The sequence below is a fragment of the Salvelinus fontinalis genome, chromosome 35, assembly GCF_029448725.1.
Source record: "Salvelinus fontinalis isolate EN_2023a chromosome 35, ASM2944872v1, whole genome shotgun sequence".
Taxonomy (NCBI): Eukaryota; Metazoa; Chordata; class Actinopteri; order Salmoniformes; family Salmonidae; genus Salvelinus; species Salvelinus fontinalis.
Window position 1 is genome coordinate 23,005,562 of NC_074699.1, and position 18,896 is coordinate 23,024,457.

General features: G+C 43.8%; 1 protein-coding gene across 1 annotated transcript in view; it reads right to left on the bottom strand.

The window, feature by feature from the left end:
- Positions 1 to 18,896, bottom strand: part of LOC129834576 (talin-2) — a 162,678-nt gene that overhangs the window by 66,720 nt on the left and 77,062 nt on the right. Inside the window, exons 2-20 of the mRNA XM_055899689.1 lie at positions 16,080 to 16,247; positions 15,723 to 15,820; positions 15,090 to 15,219; positions 14,314 to 14,466; positions 13,245 to 13,387; positions 11,980 to 12,107; positions 11,528 to 11,591; positions 10,832 to 10,936; positions 8,332 to 8,487; positions 6,829 to 6,930; positions 6,509 to 6,585; positions 5,274 to 5,454; positions 4,936 to 5,049; positions 4,132 to 4,240; positions 3,073 to 3,281; positions 1,938 to 2,036; positions 1,595 to 1,762; positions 1,056 to 1,190; positions 778 to 937 (exon numbers count right to left, since the gene is read on the bottom strand). Of these exons, the coding sequence (XP_055755664.1) occupies positions 778 to 937; positions 1,056 to 1,190; positions 1,595 to 1,762; positions 1,938 to 2,036; positions 3,073 to 3,281; positions 4,132 to 4,240; positions 4,936 to 5,049; positions 5,274 to 5,454; positions 6,509 to 6,585; positions 6,829 to 6,930; positions 8,332 to 8,487; positions 10,832 to 10,936; positions 11,528 to 11,591; positions 11,980 to 12,107; positions 13,245 to 13,387; positions 14,314 to 14,466; positions 15,090 to 15,219; positions 15,723 to 15,820; positions 16,080 to 16,215 (2,467 nt within the window). The 5' untranslated portion in view covers positions 16,216 to 16,247. The remainder of the gene's footprint in view (positions 1 to 777; positions 938 to 1,055; positions 1,191 to 1,594; positions 1,763 to 1,937; positions 2,037 to 3,072; positions 3,282 to 4,131; positions 4,241 to 4,935; positions 5,050 to 5,273; positions 5,455 to 6,508; positions 6,586 to 6,828; positions 6,931 to 8,331; positions 8,488 to 10,831; positions 10,937 to 11,527; positions 11,592 to 11,979; positions 12,108 to 13,244; positions 13,388 to 14,313; positions 14,467 to 15,089; positions 15,220 to 15,722; positions 15,821 to 16,079; positions 16,248 to 18,896) is intronic.

The window sequence follows — 18,896 nt, forward strand, 5'->3', positions numbered from 1 at the left end:
GCGAGCGAGAGAGAGAGAGCCAGCGAGCGAGAGAGAGAGAGCCAGCGAGCGAGAGAGAGAGAGCCAGCGAGCGAGAGAGAGAGAGCCAGCGAGCGAGAGAGAGACATCCAGCGAGAGAGCCAGCCAGCGAGAGAGCCAGCGAGCGAGAGAGCCAGCGAGCGAGAGAGCCAGCGAGCGAGAGAGCCAGCGAGCGAGAGAGCCAGCGAGCGAGAGAGCCAGTGAGCGAGAGAGCCAGCGAGCGAGAGAGCCAGCGAGCGAGAGAGCCAGCGAGTCAACAAGCGGAGAGAGAGAACCAGACGAAGTTAGGCTACTGTATGACTAAATCCTGCTAGTCCAAGGAGACGAGAGATGGGTACGTAGTTATTCTCTCTATTAAAGAACACATGGCTTTAAACTGCAGGCATCTGGCAGCCAGCATCGAGAACTCAAGCCAATCTGCCAACACTCCCCTGGGAGAGAGAATGAGTCTATTTCCAATAGATTTTTATACTCAACTAACTGAGGCTTTTGTGTCAGGTGTGACTGGAACCCAGATATTTGCTGTTGGCTGAAAGCCAGCATTCTTCAACTGGTTGGCCACAGTACAGAACAGAATGAGGTTCTATAGAGTAGCTGGCAGACACTTTCTATACACCAAGAGGGTTTAAATCTAAATATCAACAAACATTCATCAATTTAAACAATTCAATCAAGCTTTATTGGCATTTAATTCAATTGCACAGTTCTATTTAGCGACTTCATCACTACCACTACTAGGGAATCCCCTTCCCTCCTCACCTGCGTCTCCCATGGAGCTGAAGATGCTCTCTGTTACGGTCATGATGGTGTCGGTGGCCTGGTCGTAGCGACCAATGGGCTCGCCGTGGGAGCCGTAGTGGCATACGTGCTCCAGCAGGTCCCCCAGGGCCTGACCGACAACACTGGCTGCAGCACTCACCTGCAGGATGTGTTTCAATTCAGTTAGTACACTGACATCCCATTTCAATGTTCCTCAATGCTTCTAAATAAGAAAATTGTACTGAAATTGAGATGGAGTTGACCCCAACTCCGCTCACCTGCTTCAGCATCTCCCCGTCGACTGTGGCAGACAGACAGGCCTGGACACAGCCCTCCACTGAGCGGTCCACCAGCTTCCCTGCCTCAATCAGCTGCTCCTGGCACACTGGGGAGCTGATGGTGGGACTCACCACCTGCAGGGAGATGGAGAAAGTGAGCATGTGAGAGAGGGATATAGAGTTAGAGGGACAGGAAGGGCAGGATCAGCTGTTCCTGGCACACTGGGGAGCTGATGGTGAGAGTCCCCAGCTGGAGAGGAAGGGATGATGGAGAAAAATGAGTGAATGTGTTGAAGGAGAAACAAAGAGGAAAAAAGATGAAGTAAACAAATCATGTAAGATCAAAAACACTTCCATTGAACATCCACGTGTATTTATTGAAGTTAGTAACTTTACCTGGGGTTCCTGAAGTGGAAGAATCATAGCTACTGTTGTTGAGTTATCCACCGTAGCACTGCCACAAACCTTATACCTTCTCACATCATTCTCATCATGATGAAATGTCAGTGGGAGTGTGTGAAAGGTCTACAGTGTTGTACCTTGGCACAGGCGACCAGTTGGGAGGTGGAGAGGGCACACTGCGTGGCAGCAGCGATGACTCTGTTCTGTAGGACCGTGTCGTCTGCCACCTGAGCCACGTTCTTAGCCTTCAGCACCATCATGGCTGCCGCGTTGGCCACCGCCTTGGCCAGGTTCATCAGCACCTCCTGAAATCGTCATCACCATTATTCATGTCCATCCCTCTTAATAAATTCTAATAAGCAAAGGTTACGCTTGAAATTCAGATTGGGTGCAACTGCAGAATAATCCCTCTAAATGTGCTGAGTCTGAATCGCATGTGAACGATTGTAATGAGAAAACTGAAAATAAACAGACTCTTACCTGGAACCTCTCGTCTGACTCGTTCTCTCCTATCTGAAGCAGCAGGTCTCCACTGGCCTGGCCTATACTGCCTGCTGCACTCAGCACTGTCTGACGGGGCTGAGGGAACAGGAAGTCAGAGTACAGCTATGGCACAAGGGTTAGCCCACGTGGGGTCTACGGTAGGTAGACCTAAATTACAGCTGGCTCAGCATCTACGCTTAGCCCCAGAAAGTCGACACACCAGACTAGCTTAGATGAGCTACTGTATTTCTGAATCCACATCAGGGTATTTTCATATTGTCAAGACAGAATCTCCCAAAAACCTTATTATCCCAACTGGCCTTGAAGAGAACATTGTGAACGTAGTGAACTGGGCCTGCAGGTGCAGGTCTATTTGAAATCCATTATTCAACATGGCAGTGATGAATCATTCACAACAGAATTATCCTCACCGGGCTTTGTTTTGTTAAACGTGAACACACAGTAGCAAAGGAAGGGTGAATAGCTCAAATGGCCATATTTTGTTATGGTTCTGCCTGGCTGTCGGTCTCTGGCCGCCTGTCTCTGTTCAGACATGAGGGCAGGAATACAATAGACAGCCAACACATGACACACACACACTCCCTAAAAAAGGGAAATAGTAATCAAATTAAGCCTTGTAACTGGGAGGAGTGCCACCATATGAATACAGTAAGAGCTCAGTTGGTATTATTGAGGCCAGTGGTGCATTAGTGATAAGTACAGTATAAACACTTCCAATCAGAGGTCAAACCTAACGCACTCTACAGCCTTGTGTTACCCTCTCTTTACAGGCAATACAACTGGGAAAAGATCAACTGTGTTGTTTGTTCTGTTACTAAAGAGAATATAAAATGCCTTATATCAGGGACAATGGGACTTAATGAGAGGTCCAAGTAAGTCTATAACGTTGAATCATGTGTAGAAGCTAGCTCATGTGCTCTTCAGATACCACAGATGTTGGGCTAAAGCATTGTTGGTATAGAACTCTGGCCACGGAAAGCCGCAGTAGGCCAGTCTGCAGGCTTCTGTTTCAAGTGTGCTTGCTTTGCACTACGCTGGAACAAACGCCGTACACACCCTGGGCTCTCCTGGACCAGAGTTGAGTTATCTGCCTCCGCCAGCCCTGTCTCACCTCTCCGGAGGCAGGTTCCACAGCCTTGAGCAGGTCAGAGACGGCCCCAGCAAGGTTCCTAGCGGCACCCATAAGGTCATTGCTCCCGCCCGTGTCGTCCTCTATAAGAGCAGCCAGTAGCTTCACACCCTTAGACATCTCTGTCAGGTTGGAGGAGATGGTGGTGATAGCACAGCCCACTGCAGTGTAGTCTGTGTCTGTCGGGTCACCTATAAGATGGAGGGAGGAAGGGAGAGAGAGAGAGAGAGCAGAGAGAGGGAATAGAGTATAGTAAGCAAAAGAGAGTGGGGATGGAAAGAGGCAGAGAGGATAGAGAAGGAGAATGAAAAAGCGAGACAGAGATAGAGAGATAAAGAGAGCCACGTTAACCATCTCAAGCCCTTCTGGCCTGTCCTCTGGGGACCTAACAGGGTGCAGTACAGGGAGCCAGTATGTGTCACAAACATGTACCCATGTTACACTCAGCCAGTCAACTCAGCATGTCACATTAGATCATTCTGTTTAGACATGAGGCTGCTGGTGGAAATGACCAGACGTTTAGATAAAAGGGGAAAAGGGCCAGGGACCGTATATAGCATCTCAGAGCGCTGGTCCAGGATCAGGATCCCCGGTCCATGTCATCTTAATCACTATACGATGGCCTAAAAGGCCAAACTGATCCTATATCAGCACTCTTCTCTGATTGCTACTGGACAACAGAGCAGGGAAGTCCCCTTATATTGAAACAGATGGTTGAAGCACCGACTGTCCCTTGGCTGGGTTCAGCATGGCACCAAACCAATGATATGAAGAATACTGCCAGCTCGCTTGGCCCACTAGTACACATTATAATGGATAACAGTTCACCATTACTGTAGATTTACATGTAATGAAAACCAGATCGTTAACTTGAAAAATGTCAAGTGTGAATAATTTAAAACCGCAAGATATAAAAATGAAGAAAAAAACTGCTTGTAAAAATGTAAACTCAAAACCTTTTTACTGTCACTTCAACAGCACTGGAATATTCAGCTCTTCCATTGAACATGTCATTTCATGAGTCATCCCAAAGCCACGTACCAGCGGTGAGGTTGACCACAGAAGCTGTTCCTGCGGTGATGGCGTCCACCTGGGAGTGGATCTCATGTTTGGACTCATCCACCTTGTTCTGGATCCACAACTTGGACGCCTGGAGGAGAGAGATGGTACTGGTTCATCAGAATTATTACATGAAGGTGGTACTTGGCAGCTAAAAGCTGAATTGCAGAACATACAAGTAAATAAGAACAATTAAACATCAGAAAGTCAGGATGGGAGTTGAAGGATGAATGGTGATCTAGGAGCTGAAGCAGGGAGAATGGCATTGAGGAAAGAGCACTTGGGTGAGCATAGACGTGGTTACATTTATTTTAAGGAGTGTTATGTACATACATTAAACATGCCATTAAGCATAAAAATCAAACGTTCAGAAAATTACAATATAAAATGTAAAGATTTGGATCAGAAGCTTTAAGAGTAGTAACAACTTAATTATAAGTTAATAGGGCATGAAATTAGCTGAGTGCTGTGTGTGCTTGTCTGTGTGTGATGGTCAGTATGCTGTTGTATGTCCACCTCACCATGGAGACAAGTGTGTGTGTGTGTGTGTGTGTGTGTGTCCACACCATGTCCTGTCCCAGTGGAGACAAGTGTGTGTGTGTGTGTGTGTCTGTCTGTCTGTCTGTGTCCACACCATGTCCTGTCCCAGTGGAGATAAGTGTGTGTGTGTGTGTGTGTCTGTCTGTGTGTCCACACCATGTCCTGTCCCAGTGGAGATAAGTGTGTGTGTGTGTAACCACACCATGTTCTGTCCCAGTGGAGACAAGTGTGTGTGTGTGTCCACACCATGTCCTGTCCCAGAGGAGGCAGGTTGTCCACCTCTCCCAGATCAGCCTGTGCCTGCTGTACTGCCTGCATACTGGTGTTGATGGTCCCCATCAGGGCCTGCTGGGCCGAGCTCTGGAGAGAATAAACACACAGACATGATCAATATCTACTAAACATATAAAAAGAGGATGTGTGAGTGTGTGTGAGAGTGTGTGAGAGTGTGTGAGTGAGTGAGTCAGTGAGTGAGTCAGTGAGTGAGTGTGAGAGAGTGAGAGTGAGTGTGAGTGTGAGAGTGAGTGTGAGTGTGAGAGTGAGAGTGAGAGAGAGAACATGTAACATTGCATTCCTGCTCTCACCAGTGGTGGCATGTGTCCTCGGTGCATCTGTCCCATGATGACCTGTTGCTGTGCAGAAGGCATGGTGCCCATGCTGAGAGACTCTGCTCCTATAGAGCCAGACCTGATCACCCCTGGTAGAGCCACAGAACCATGCTCCACACGACCCACACGGTTAAACTGCTGCTGCAGGATCGTCGACCTGGAAACACGCAGATAAACAGATAAATTCTACATGAATTAACTATGATCTGTGCATGATTTTAGAAAAAACACATCTGTGATACTTCACATTCATCACTTAATTATCGATAGCATTTCAGGTGACAGCGTCACCTTTCCCATCCACAGGTGGTCCAACTATCGAAGGATGGTGGTGTCTGTTTGCCAGACTCTGTGTGTGTGTGTGTGTGTGTGTGTGTGTGTGTGTGTGTGTGTGTGTGTGTGTGTGTGTGTGTGTGTGTGTGGTGCTAACAGGAACCACGGCCGACATCAAACCTTCATTGTGTTCTTCCAGGAACAAGACTCTGTTATTCTTCAGATGAAGCCTTCCAGGTTTGGTTTCCTGTGAGTTTGCAGAATTAATGCCTGTGTTTTCCCTTAGGCTCTCTATGCTATCCTCCACACTGACTGGCCCAGATAAGGGAATAACACAAGGTCTGCGTCTCAAATGGCACCCTATTCCCTAATCAGTGTGCTACTTTTGATCAGGACACATAGGGTTCTGGTCAAAAGTAATGCACTACATAGGGAGCCATTTGGGACACTACCAAGGCCAAAACTCCCTCAGTACAGGAAAGGAAACATCAATTGAGACTAGACAGGAAAACAGCTTACGTTATTTAACGACAGCTCTATGTAGATAAAGGGACTAATACGCGTGTAATTAGGGAAGTCCAGATAAAAATGTTGTTTATCCGGACGGAGAGAACAGAGGAACTCCAATAGAGGAAGTTGATCCTAAGGGACAAAACTATCCTCACTGAGGGGATGTGCTCATGAGTACAGGCAGGTGTATTTATGAGATCTATACATTATAGCTGGAACATAAAAATGGGACTGAGGCCATGTTGGCTTCATTAGCCACTGAACGGAAGAAAACAGACAAAAACAGACGAGACTACCTGGACCTCTCCAATAATAAACACTATTTTTCATTTTGAAATGTTTTCTGTTGCATGCCCTAATGAACACAACCCTGGTCTGTAGGACACTACTATTGTGTGTTACTGAGCATTATATAACAGTTCACATACTTCTTTGGGGAGACGGATTCTTCCAGCATGGTGGATTCTTCATCTCCTTCTAAACCAAAACGGTCTTTACTTTGCTTCTACAGAGACAGAGAGAAAGAGAGAGAAATTCCCAAAGTGACATTTGGATCAAAGGTGACAATGGCTATTCTATCTCTAAAAGGCAACACATATTGTGATTGGCAGGTAAGTTTAGGCATAACTATTTGGACATGCATGGGAGTATTGATGTTTTCTAGAAGCAGTGTCCCTCACTTTAACAAATCGATAATCAATAATCAAGGAAGATGTAGCTACGATGGGAAAGGGTTTTCCACACTCACCTTTTTGAGGATGATGTCGATGTATCCAGCGATGAGCTGAGAGATTTGTTCTCCCTCAGTGGTCTGGACTGAGTAGTAGCTCTCCTGGTACTCCCCAAAATCCTACAGCAGAGGTCCATACCAAATATAGCATTTTATACTGGACTATTACAAAAGCCTACAACAGACAGACAAACAGAGGACGATACCAAATCCTATACATCCCGACCAGAAATAAACACACTGCTTCATACCAAATCCTACAACAGTCAAACACAGGCCAGCAACGCCAAATGCTGCATCTCACACTGGAATAACACACAGAGGTTCATGACAAATGCTCCAGCTAATGGCAAACTGTATACAGCATCTCTTACTGGAATAATATTCAGAGCAAGATCCCAACCACTGCAGTGGCTTCACTTGTCATTTGTTTACATAGAGGACTTGGCTCAGTGTGTGGGGATTAATGTGAACGTATGGAATAAGTTTGTTATAACAGACGCCAGACATTGTGCTGCTGGAGGCTAGACATCAAACTGTTAGCCGGCTGTAGCCACTGTCAGATTAAACCAATTACAGTTATTGTCGTATAAAAGGCACACTTTGCATGGAAGAAACTGTGTGGGGAAAGAAGAAAATCACTTCGGACGTTAAATATCAGGAGACATTCCATAGAATATCCTTCTATATTTCTTAGTCATATTTCTGGACATCATCTTTTAGAATATGAAACTGATCTGACCCTGCCAACAGGGGTTTGAAAATGGATGAAAGGATCTCCACAAAGGAATACGCATGATTGGTTGAATAAAATTCTATGAATATATTTAAAAGCATTCACCAAATGGTACAGCTTAACTTCAACAGCTTCCTCAGTATCAAGGTACAGAGGCTGCATGCCAAATGGCACCCTATTCCCTCCGGTCAAAGGTAGTGCATTTTAAAGGGAATATGGTTCTATTTGGGACACAGAGGGAACATTCCTAAACTGTACCAACACAGAGAGGATTAATTCAATTGAGTGTTGGTAAAGACTGCATGTCTACAAAAAGAGATCTTCTAGATTAGGCATTTCTTTAGTCACTGACTCTTAGTAAAGTCACAAAGGGCAGTCATTGGCAGGCAAGACAAAGGGGGTTTGTTCAATAAATTAAGTTAAACAATTGAATGAGTGAAGAGAAGAGTCTTCATACTAATTGTTTATGAGAAGAGAAACATTCAGATGAACATTTCATTTACTGAGAGTCAATCTATGTGTAATGTACCTAAGAAATAGAGCACAAACGACATACATGTCAGAGAGCAGATAATGGATTGGTGTTTGCGTATAAAATATACAAGAGGTCTCTGTGGACACTGTCAGTCTTCTAGTGGACTATAGGAAGTGGAGGCGGCAGCACTGAGGAAGGGAGTCTTACCAGACACACACACACACACACACACACACACACACACACACACACACACACACACACAGACACACACACACACACACACACACACACACGCTGGGGTTCTCACCAGGGTGAAGCTCTTGGGCGAGGCGGCCCATCTCTTTACAGTGGTGAGGGGCCACTCCTGCACCACGTCTTTGGTCTTCTCCTCCACCCTCATCACTGACTCTTTGGTTATCCCCAACAGCCTGGGAACCAGCTTATTCTTACTCTTCATCTTCTCCTGTGAAACAGTGTGACAGAACAATGGGAAATATTAAGCAACAAAAGCCTATTGGAGAATGATGAAGAATGAGCAACAAAAACGTATTGGGGAACAATGGGAGAATAAGCAACAACTAACACTCAGAGAACAGTGGAAAATACGCAACAAATTCATACTATTCATTAGCTATTCATCTAATTACAAACAGTCAATAGAAAACAATGGAAAATAAAAAGCAACAGAGCTTCATTAGAGAACAGAGTGAAATAAGCATCCAAAACCTCATTAAACTTCATATTTACATGAACGGTTAAGATAGTCCTTAATGTGTCTAATCCATCAAGAATCATGGACTGCCTTTCACTCACACTTTCCTAAAATAGAAATAGCATCCTTCTATCTCATGTGGCTTTTCTGACTGAGGGAGGGAGAGAGGAGAGATGATTGGGAGTGACACGGGACAGAGGTGAGGAGTGTTTAAGAGTTGCTCAACACTGCCTTGCTGGTGGAGTGGGTCTCTATGGGCTCTGGAGGGGTGAGGGCCAGGGGGGGCAGGGGAACTGGAGGGGCCAGGACCGGGGGGCTGGAAACACCTATCTCCCTCACTAGCTTTAAGCACCAGCTGTCAGAGCAGCTCATAGATTACTGCACCTGTACATAACCCATCTACAATTTAGCCCAAACAACTACCTCTTTACCTACTGTATTTATTTATTAATTTATTTTGCTCCTTTGCACCCCATTATTTCTGTCTCTACTTTGCACTTTCTTCCAATGCAAACCAACCATTCCAGTGTTTTTTTTAGTTTTTATTTTACTTGCTGTGTTGTACTCACTTCGCCTCCATGGCCTTTTTATATTTTTATTTATTTATACATATATCTGTTTGCCTTCACCCCCCTTATCTCACCTCACTTGCTCACATTGTATATACTGTAGACTTATTTTTTTCACTGTATTATTGACTATATGTTTGTTTTTACTCCATGTGTAACTATGTGTTGTTGTATGTGTCGAACTGCTTTGCTTTATCTTGGCCAGGTCGCAATTGTAAATGAGAACGTGTTCTCAATTTGCCTACCTGGTTAAATAAAGGTTAAATAAAAAAATAAAAAAAAAATAAAAAACAGGGGAACTGGAGGGGTCAGGCCCGGGGGGCCAGGGGAACTGGAGGGGTCAGGCGCGGGGGGCCAGGGGAACTGGAGGGGTCAGGCGCGGGGGGCTGGGGTTAACCAGGGGAGCTGGAGGGGTGAGGGCCAGGGGGGCCAGGGGAACTGGAGGGGTCAGGCCCGGGGGGCCAGGGGAACTGGAGGGGTCAGGCCCGGGGGGCCAGGGGAACTGGAGGGGTCAGGCGCGGGGGGCCAGGGGAACTGGAGGGGTCAGGCGCGGGGGGCTGGGGTTAACCAGGGGAGGCCCCTCCTATCTCCCTGTGGAGTCTGCAGTAAAAGGACAGACCCTGCCTGGCAGAGGTGCAGCCAGAAGCCACTAGTTAACTCTCCAGGTGCTCGCTCTCTTTCTCCCTCCCTCACGCTCTCTCCCTGCTCACAGGGAAGTAATCATTACGCCACACTCCAGTGCACAGGCTGCAGGCACACAGTTGGTCACTTTCCAGGAACACAATGAACCTCACAGAGGTGATGATGATGGGAGTAAGTTAGTGTTCACTGCTTTGCTACAGTTCTACCACCTTAACTAGAGCCATTTAAATCCATCAACTACGACTCCTTTGTCTTGATATTACCTTCTCATAAACCACTGTGGGATGTGTTTGAATCAAAAGGTTTATTGTTCATCACTTCTACGTATTGCTTGAACTCCTACTCGAACGTTTATATCCAGATATGAAGCATTTGTAAGAAATGTGTCTAACCCTTTTGTTTAGCTCATATCTACATAAGATTAATGGGTGTGCCAAAACGTGCAATATTTCCTCAGTCTAATTCATTCAAATCATTACCACACTGCCTTGTGTTGCTCTGCCATATCTTAACTAGGAAAGTGTGACTCTGGAGTCTGAATAATGATGTCAGTTTTTCTAGCCTGGTACTAGATCTTATTTGTACAGTACTAGCCAACTCCTATGGTTGTTGCCGGCAAGACTGCACAAATAGATCTGGGACCAGGCTAGGAAACGTGTCGTTTTGTAGAAGCCAGATGAGCATATTTCAGTCATCTGGTTGGTCTTAAACCTAATGCTCAGGTGGGATTGGATTCTGTCCACTCCAAAGAGAAGACATTCCTCTGATATGAAAGAGTGCAACGAGGCCTTGGTGTTGCAACAACAAGCTACTGATATTCAGCTGTAACCTACTCATTTCTGCACCTGCTAGTGCTTCACACACAAACACACACACAATCTTACCTTCACCAGGAAGAAAGACACTCCGTATGTCCTTAGGGACCTGGCTAGCTTCACGTACTTTACTTTAGCTTCTATCTCTGTCATCTCACCACAGTTCTTGTGGTCCTGTGAGTTTGAAAATAGAATAGAATATATTAAAGCAGTAAGGCACGATGGGGTGCTCTGCGTTGTGTAGTGCATAAGAACAGCCCTTAGCCGTGGTATATTAGCCATATACCCAGAGGTGCCTTATTGCCATTATAAACTGGCTACAAACATAAAGAACAGTAAAAATACATGTTGTCATACCTGCGGTATACGGTCTCATATACCATGGCTTTCAGCCAATCAACATTCAGTGCTTGAACCACCAGGGTTATACTTTTATTTAGACTATCAGCAGTTGTATGGGACTAAGAAGTTGACAGAATAGGAACCAAAAGCTATAAATAATTAATTCAGATACAAGCAATTTAATTGAAGATAAAATGGCAATATTGAATTTTATTTAACCTTTATTTAACTAGGCAAGTCAGTTAAGATCAAATTCTTATTTACAATGACGGCCTTGGAACAGTGGGTTAACTGCCTTGTTCAGGGGCAGAACGACAGATTCGATCTAGCAACCTTTTGGTTACTGGCCCAATGCTCTAACCACTAGGCTACCTGCCGCCCCAATATGTACTTCTATAAGATTTATAAACAAACTGGACCAACCTGAAAGATTTTCTTTTCATTCCCTCGCTGCTTGATATATTCTTTAGGTAGAAACTCCTTGAGGCTAAAATAGATTACAGGTAGGTTGAGAGCTCATACAGGTTGAGAGTTCATACATAAAACCATGAAAAGTCTGCTGGTTTAAAACAACAAAACCCCATTTAATATGGTGAGGATTTGTATTATGAAAACAAATAACAGATTTCTATCAGTACCCTGAAGTAATACATTCCTTCCAGCAATATGTCTTCATTGTATTGAATAGCATCACCTTCATGATAAAAATCATCATCACCATGTTCATCATCATCCTTCCCCTGATTCAGAGGGGTTGGGTTAAAGGCGGAAGACACATTTCAGTTGAATGCATTGTTGTACAACTGACTAGGTATCCCACTTTCCCTTCACCTTATGTAAAGTTAAAGTAGTCTTCAGAAGGAAGTGAAGCTTACTCTAGGAATCCAGGTTTGTGTTTGTGTTCTATGTGCGGTCCAAACTGGATCTGAGCCTGAATCCCTGCAAACTCACAGGCCTTGTCGAAGGACACAGGGTGAGAACTATTTAGGATGTCATCTCGTGCCTGGGAGAGAGATAAACACACACACATTTAATATAATCACTGTCATAAGAGACGCGCCACTCAAAGTTCTCCAAGGATGTTTTAATTCTGGAATGGTAAGAGATGAAGATGAAACCCAATATATCACTAGTAATATGGAGCGGCTGACTCCATTTTCTTTACATTCTTGACTGGGAAACAATTCACTTCCTGAAATGATGGAACTGACCCCAACCATGGTGACCTATCAAAACAAAGTACCTCTAATCACCTAGTACTTCTAATCACCTCATCTCAACCCTGATCCCTTAATGTTGTACAGCCCATCAGCCTGATCGAGACAACTCTCATACAGAGAATAATGAGCCCAGAACAGAGAGCCTGCTGAGTCTCATATACCTACTTATTGAACCAGATCCTTTATCTGGCTGAACCATCTCTCACAGCCATTTACACACACTACAACAACAGGTAATTACACACAGACAGCACAACATGACTAGCAATGGAAGTGGTGCTTTAGTCCTTTTGAGGAAGAGCAGAGGTCAGAGGAGAGGTGTATTAAAGACTAGGCAGGACCCCTGGGACCATATGTCACACAGAAGAGGACACTGTCAGCAGACAAGGGAATAGGGTCCCAGTCCCACCATGACTTGACAATGACACAAATTCAATATGCCAGCTGCATACATCAAAATACAATACATCGCAAATGTACTGACTGAAATGATTTAGAGATACAGGAAAATATACATGCGTGCACACACACACCTTGAGGCAGTAATCATTGTGGTGGTGATAATGAGACACCAGAGTGTGAAGCACCAGCTCTGGCTGTGTGTGTTCAATTATTATTATAAAAGGCAAAAAAAAATGGAATAACAGATGTTCTCTATCCATCAACATTCATCCATTACAGCATGTTTCTGGTGAAGAGCTTAATTGCTGACTACTATGCAGGACAAGTACAACAGAGGAGAAGGCATGAGAGAGGAAAGAGGTAAGGAGAGGGGCGGGAGAGAGTGAGGGAGAGTGAAAGTTATTGAGGAGGGAAGGATGAAAAGAGAGAGAGTAAGAAAGAGTAGGAGAGAGGGAAGAGGAATGGACAGAGACGTGTTAACAGCAGTAGGAAAGGAGAGACCGCGGTGAGGGTCAGACCTGGACGTAGAGCAGGTTGAGCTGGACCGGGTCTCGTGAGTCCACGTTCTGGTCGGAGTAGAAGAACTTCCTCCTGAGCAGAAGAGTTTCGGTCTCCTCCACCCCCTGCTCACGGAACGTTCTGCTGTGGTCAAGCCAGTTCACTGAACACACACACATTGATATTAACTCATAAATGCACAGATTCTGACATTCTTAATAAACGTAAAAATCTAACCATAATTCTCTCCATTATAGTCAACCCATGTGTTGACTCAATATTTTGTAAAACCAAAATCCATGTTGGCGTCAGTGTTCCCCTGAAGGGGGGTAGTGATAATGTCAATAGTGGTGTAAAGCTGCCCATCAGTTTGATGGATGTGCCAATATCTAGAGGCTGGAGAGGAGCTGCCCTGTCCATGGCATGTATGACTCAACACTTCACATCAGGCCAAGACAGACGTCCATTGCCTACAGCACATGAGAAATGGACACTACCGCCCAGGAAAAAAGGAGGAAAATACAATTTGATGTGCAATAACAGTATCCAACTCAAATCACTATTAAAATAATACCTTAACCAAAAATGTCTGTCAAATCAATAACCGGCAAATAATGTTGCTTCTGTCCAAACTCTTATGAAACACGCAGATGTATCAAAATCTATTTTCAGAACAGACAGAGCAATACCTTCAAGGATAGCAGATGCAAGTTAGCTAACTAAATAATCCTGTTACTGCTAACTTTATTCAAAACATATTTGGCTCAAATGATCAACTTGGTTGAATTATTTAAAAAATGACCATAAGGGAAATTAAATTGGCTTCAGCATCGACATGTTCCCAGAACTAGTGGCAATTTGTAGAGATGGCAGGTAGCCTCGTGGTTAAGAGCGTTGGCCAGTAACCGAAAGTTCACTGGTTCGAATCCCCAAGCTGACAAGGTGAACATTCTGTTGATGTGCCCTTGAGCAAGGCACTTAACCCCAATTGCTCTGGATAAGAGCGTCTGCTAGAGATGTTTGGCCTCAACTGAGGCCCTATGGTTCACAAGGAGTTAAAAATAATAAGTCAAGTTGGCCTAAACTCACAGTCGTCGTCTGTGTGAAGCTTGGCTTTGAGTTTCTCCATCTTCCTCTCGTCTCGGAGCAGGGTCCTGTCTTTCTTCAGGGTGCCTGTCCCATCCTCCTTCTTCTCCTCCATTACCTCCTGGATCAGAGAGTACTCCTCGTAGTTGGTGATTCCTGAAATCACAGGGAAACGCTTTCAGACACAACCTCAAACCACTGGCTCTCCTTTGACAGGTGTTAAAACAAATCATGTAATCCAGGTGTCACGCCCTGACCTTAGTTATCTTTGTTTTCTTTATTATTTTGGTTAGGTCAAGGTGAGACGAGGGTGGTATGTGTGTTTTTGTCTTATCTAGGGTTTTGTGTATGTCTAGGTGTGCGTGTCTAGTCTAGACATATGTAGGTCTATGGTGGCCTAGATTGGTTCCCAATCAGAGGCAGCTGTTTATCGTTGTCTCTGATTGGGGATCCTATTTAGGTCGCCATTTTCCAGTTTGGTTTGTGGGTTATTGTCTATGTGAAGTTGCATGTCTGCACTCATTGTTTATAGCGTTCACGTTCATTTTGTTAGTTTGTTTAGTGTTCTTCATGTTTATTCGTCTTACAATTAAAGTATGTATTCACATCCCGCTGCGCTTTGGTCTCCTCACTACGACGTTCGTGACACAATGTTAATTGTTAAGGGGAATTAATTGTGGTACAAAAGGAAGCAGACTTACATTCTACTGCATATCATCACTTTGAGACAACCTCAACTCACTAGCTTTCCTATTAGAGATATTTTTACAAATAATAACCTATTCTACTGCATATCGTCACTAGCAGCTCTCCCACTGTTTTGGAGTCGTCCACCATGATGGTTTTCACAGCTCCATCCAGCATCTTGATCTTCAATGGCCTCTGTTTCTTCTTGTAATCAAGGATATCCTGAGAGGGAGGGAGAGAAAAAGATAAACTGAATGTGGCGAAAAGTAGAGTGAGTGATCAAACATTTAGCCAGTCTAAAGAGAGAAGGATGAATGGAGGGCAGAAAATCTAATTTAACGGTTGCCTATTCCATCCCCACAACTCTCTCATTTCTCACACACAGCAAAATGAAAAGGATTTTCCTCTGAACTACATACTCTGTCATTCCAACAGGCCTGGTACTTCACCCTGCATTAAACACACAGCACTTGTCTAGAGAGGAAATACCAATGGAAAACACATCCTATGAACACGTTTGGTGTGTGTGATCTTTGAGGACCGACTTCAATCAAGAATAGTGTCAGTGTGTGTGTGTGTTACAGTATGTGATTCTCATACTTTAAATACTTTCTCCATGGCAACAACTACAAAGAACCCTCGCTACAGTAGAGAACCCTCGCTACAGTATAGGACTGGTCAGATTACTAAGGGTTAGTGTAGGTATGCTTTAGGTAGGTTTTTACCCCATTCCGCAGCATGTAATAATCCAGAGTTCTGCCTGACTCCAGCCAGATGCCTTTCCTGGGGTCCTCATCAGAAAGGAACAGGCCGTAGTCTGAGGCTGGAAGACAATAGGAATAGAAGTTACCATTAGCAATAGGATGAATGATGCATTTCTAAGCTCTTGTTTCTAGTGTTGAGAGGCAGGTACCATTCTAATTCTTCCAAAGTGCATCCTCCCTTCCTTGAAGTAATCAGTGCTAAGACATGACTGGACAGATGAAAGCCACATGGTGCCCTTGCTTTCACCTGTTAAGGAAGGATGCTCTATTAAGGAACTTGAACGTGGCCTCAGTCGCTTGTATGTCTGTGTCTTGTACCTTGTCCAGTCTGGGCTTCGGGAACCCTCTCTCTGATGATTCTGCAGGCGTCGTAGGCGGCCGTGGACGGCTCAAACTGCATGGTCTTCACCAGGTTGCACTGGCGGACACAGATCTTCAGGGACAGGGCCACCATCTTGGCGGGCGGTGTGGGGGGTACGTCTACACCTGCGGAGAATGGAGGGTGAGATCAGTATAAGATGTGGATGAGAACAAAGGAAATACAACTACTTAGACATTTTCCATGAAGCCAAGAGACAGACGTGACCATACCGCACCGCATTAGTAATATTTCACAGAATTCATTCTTGTGAGTTAGAGCCGATGACAAATTCACAAGTTTTCAAATACAGTCCATCTGTTGTCTGGGGGAAAACGAAGGGGGTCAAAACTGAAGTCATGTCTGTATCTGGATTTAAACAAGGTGAGAAGAACACTGCCATCTGTCTGTCTCACTGAGCGGGCAGACTGGGCAGCCACTCAGACAACCTGAAACTCTATTTATCTGTAACCGAGACAGACAGAAATAAGCCATGTGCCACTCGGAGACGACTGAGAGAACATATCCTGCATATTACTCTGACAAGGAGAAATAACTGCACCTAGTTGATACACACTCAGAGGGTTCAAGTCTAATCAGTCTGTATACCTAGACATACACCTACAACCATTTCACTACACCTGCAATCACATCTGCTAAAAGTGAGTATGTGACAAATCAAATTTGATTTGACAGCGTAAGGGGAGGATTTCCTACGTCATATACAACCTGCCGGACTGACCAGAACAACCTGCTCAAGTTAGGAAATCACTCTCCAACAATCTATAGGACTAGGGCTGTTACGGTGTCCATATTACCGCCACACCCGTGGTCACGAGTCATGAAGGAAGTAAAATTCCACATGACCAATTAGTTACGGTAATTAGGCTTCTCCAAGCTGATGCTGCGGATGGTCATTAATAGCCTACCTAACTTGCTAACTGCCTGGTACTCTGCACTCTACTGTCCTTCTAATCACTCTGACAATGCAAATGTGATCGAAAATCAAATCAAACACTTCATGAGCTCATGTTGCACAACCTATATTATTTAGTATATCTAAAGACAAGAATAAATCAAGAATAGTCTGATGGATGACAACATTAGCTTGTGAATTATATATTATCATTTGTGAATGATGCCCAGCATAAGGCAAGAAACAATGCATTGTTTTGGCTACTTTAAAAAAAAATCATAGTGGCACACTTCATTTAGCCTAGCCCATAGGCATATTGGTTTGATAAGGTCTGTATTACAACTAAAGTGGATAAATAACTTCTTAAAATTAAGCACATTAAACCGCTTTACAAGGGGTGTAGAGCCTAACTCGCAAATAAAACAATAAAAATCAAATTTTATTTGTCACACACATGGTCAGCAGATGTTAATGTGAGTGTAGCGAAATGCTTGTGCTTCTAGTTCCGACAGTGCAGTAATATCTAACAAGTTCTCTAATAAATTCACAACAACTACCTTATACACACAAGTGTAAAGAGATGGAATAAGATTATGTACATATAAATATATGGATGAGCGATGGCTGTGCGGCATAGAGATGCAATAGACGGTATGAAATACAGTATATACATATGAGATGAGTAATGTAGAGCATGAAAACGTTATATAAAGTGGCATTATTTAAAGTGACTAGTGATACCTTTATTAAATCCATTTATTAAAGTGGCCAGTGACTTGTGTCTGTATGTTGGCAGCAGCCTCTATGTTAGTGATGGCTGTTTAACAGTCTGATGGCCTTTAGATAGAAGCTGGTGATTTAATTTATTTATATATATATATATATATATATATATATATATATATATATATATATATATATATATATATATATATATATATATATATAGCTATACAACCACTAGCATCAACAAAAACTTTTACGCAATGAGGCTGTTTTACATAAGCGTGAATGTTCCATTAGCGGGAAAACACCATTATCAAAATGAACGCAAATGCGATTATGCATGTAATGCTTGTTATTAAAAAGGTGCAGTTTTATATATAAAAGCAATAATCAGCGAGTGAGTCAAGTTTGGGGATGATAATTTTCACAATAAAAATGCACCTTTTTAATAACAAGCATTACATGCATAATCGCATTTGCGGTCACTTTTGATAATGGTGTTTTCCCGCTAATGGAACATTCACGCTTACGTAAAACAGCCTCATTGCGTAAAAGTTTTTGTTGATGCTAGTGGCTGTATTAATTTGATATCTAATCGCATCCCACAACTGTCCCAGACTATGTTTGGAATATTTATTTCCTCACACAGAATAGGTCAACTTTTGTACTATGGGGGATAGTAGACTGACATAGGCTAGTGCTTTTACTGTTCGTTAAGCCTACTCATCTTGTTGGCTGACGAAAAGTAAATGTGGACAGTTATTCCAATAACTTCAATATGCACCTCGGCATGTGTCTGTCTTCACTTGTAGTCTGTGAGAAAGACCCAATCACATGATGGATAGCTATTTGAGTGAGAGGTGCTTTGGAGGATGCAGCACTCAGGGAGAAGGGAATTGTCATTATTTTATTCAGCACAAGGGCACTGGCCGCAAAAGGCACAGATTATTTTAGGGGGCATTACGGCCACACAAAGGGGATGCTGCCGGGAAATTCGAGGCATTATCAACTGCTTGTCCAATTGTGAATGAGAGACTGATGAAGTGTGTACAGCCTGCGCATAAAACAATGCCAAGCTCATGCCTTTCATGCAACTTTTTTCAAATCACGATTAGAGTCGCATCAGGCAGTCTTA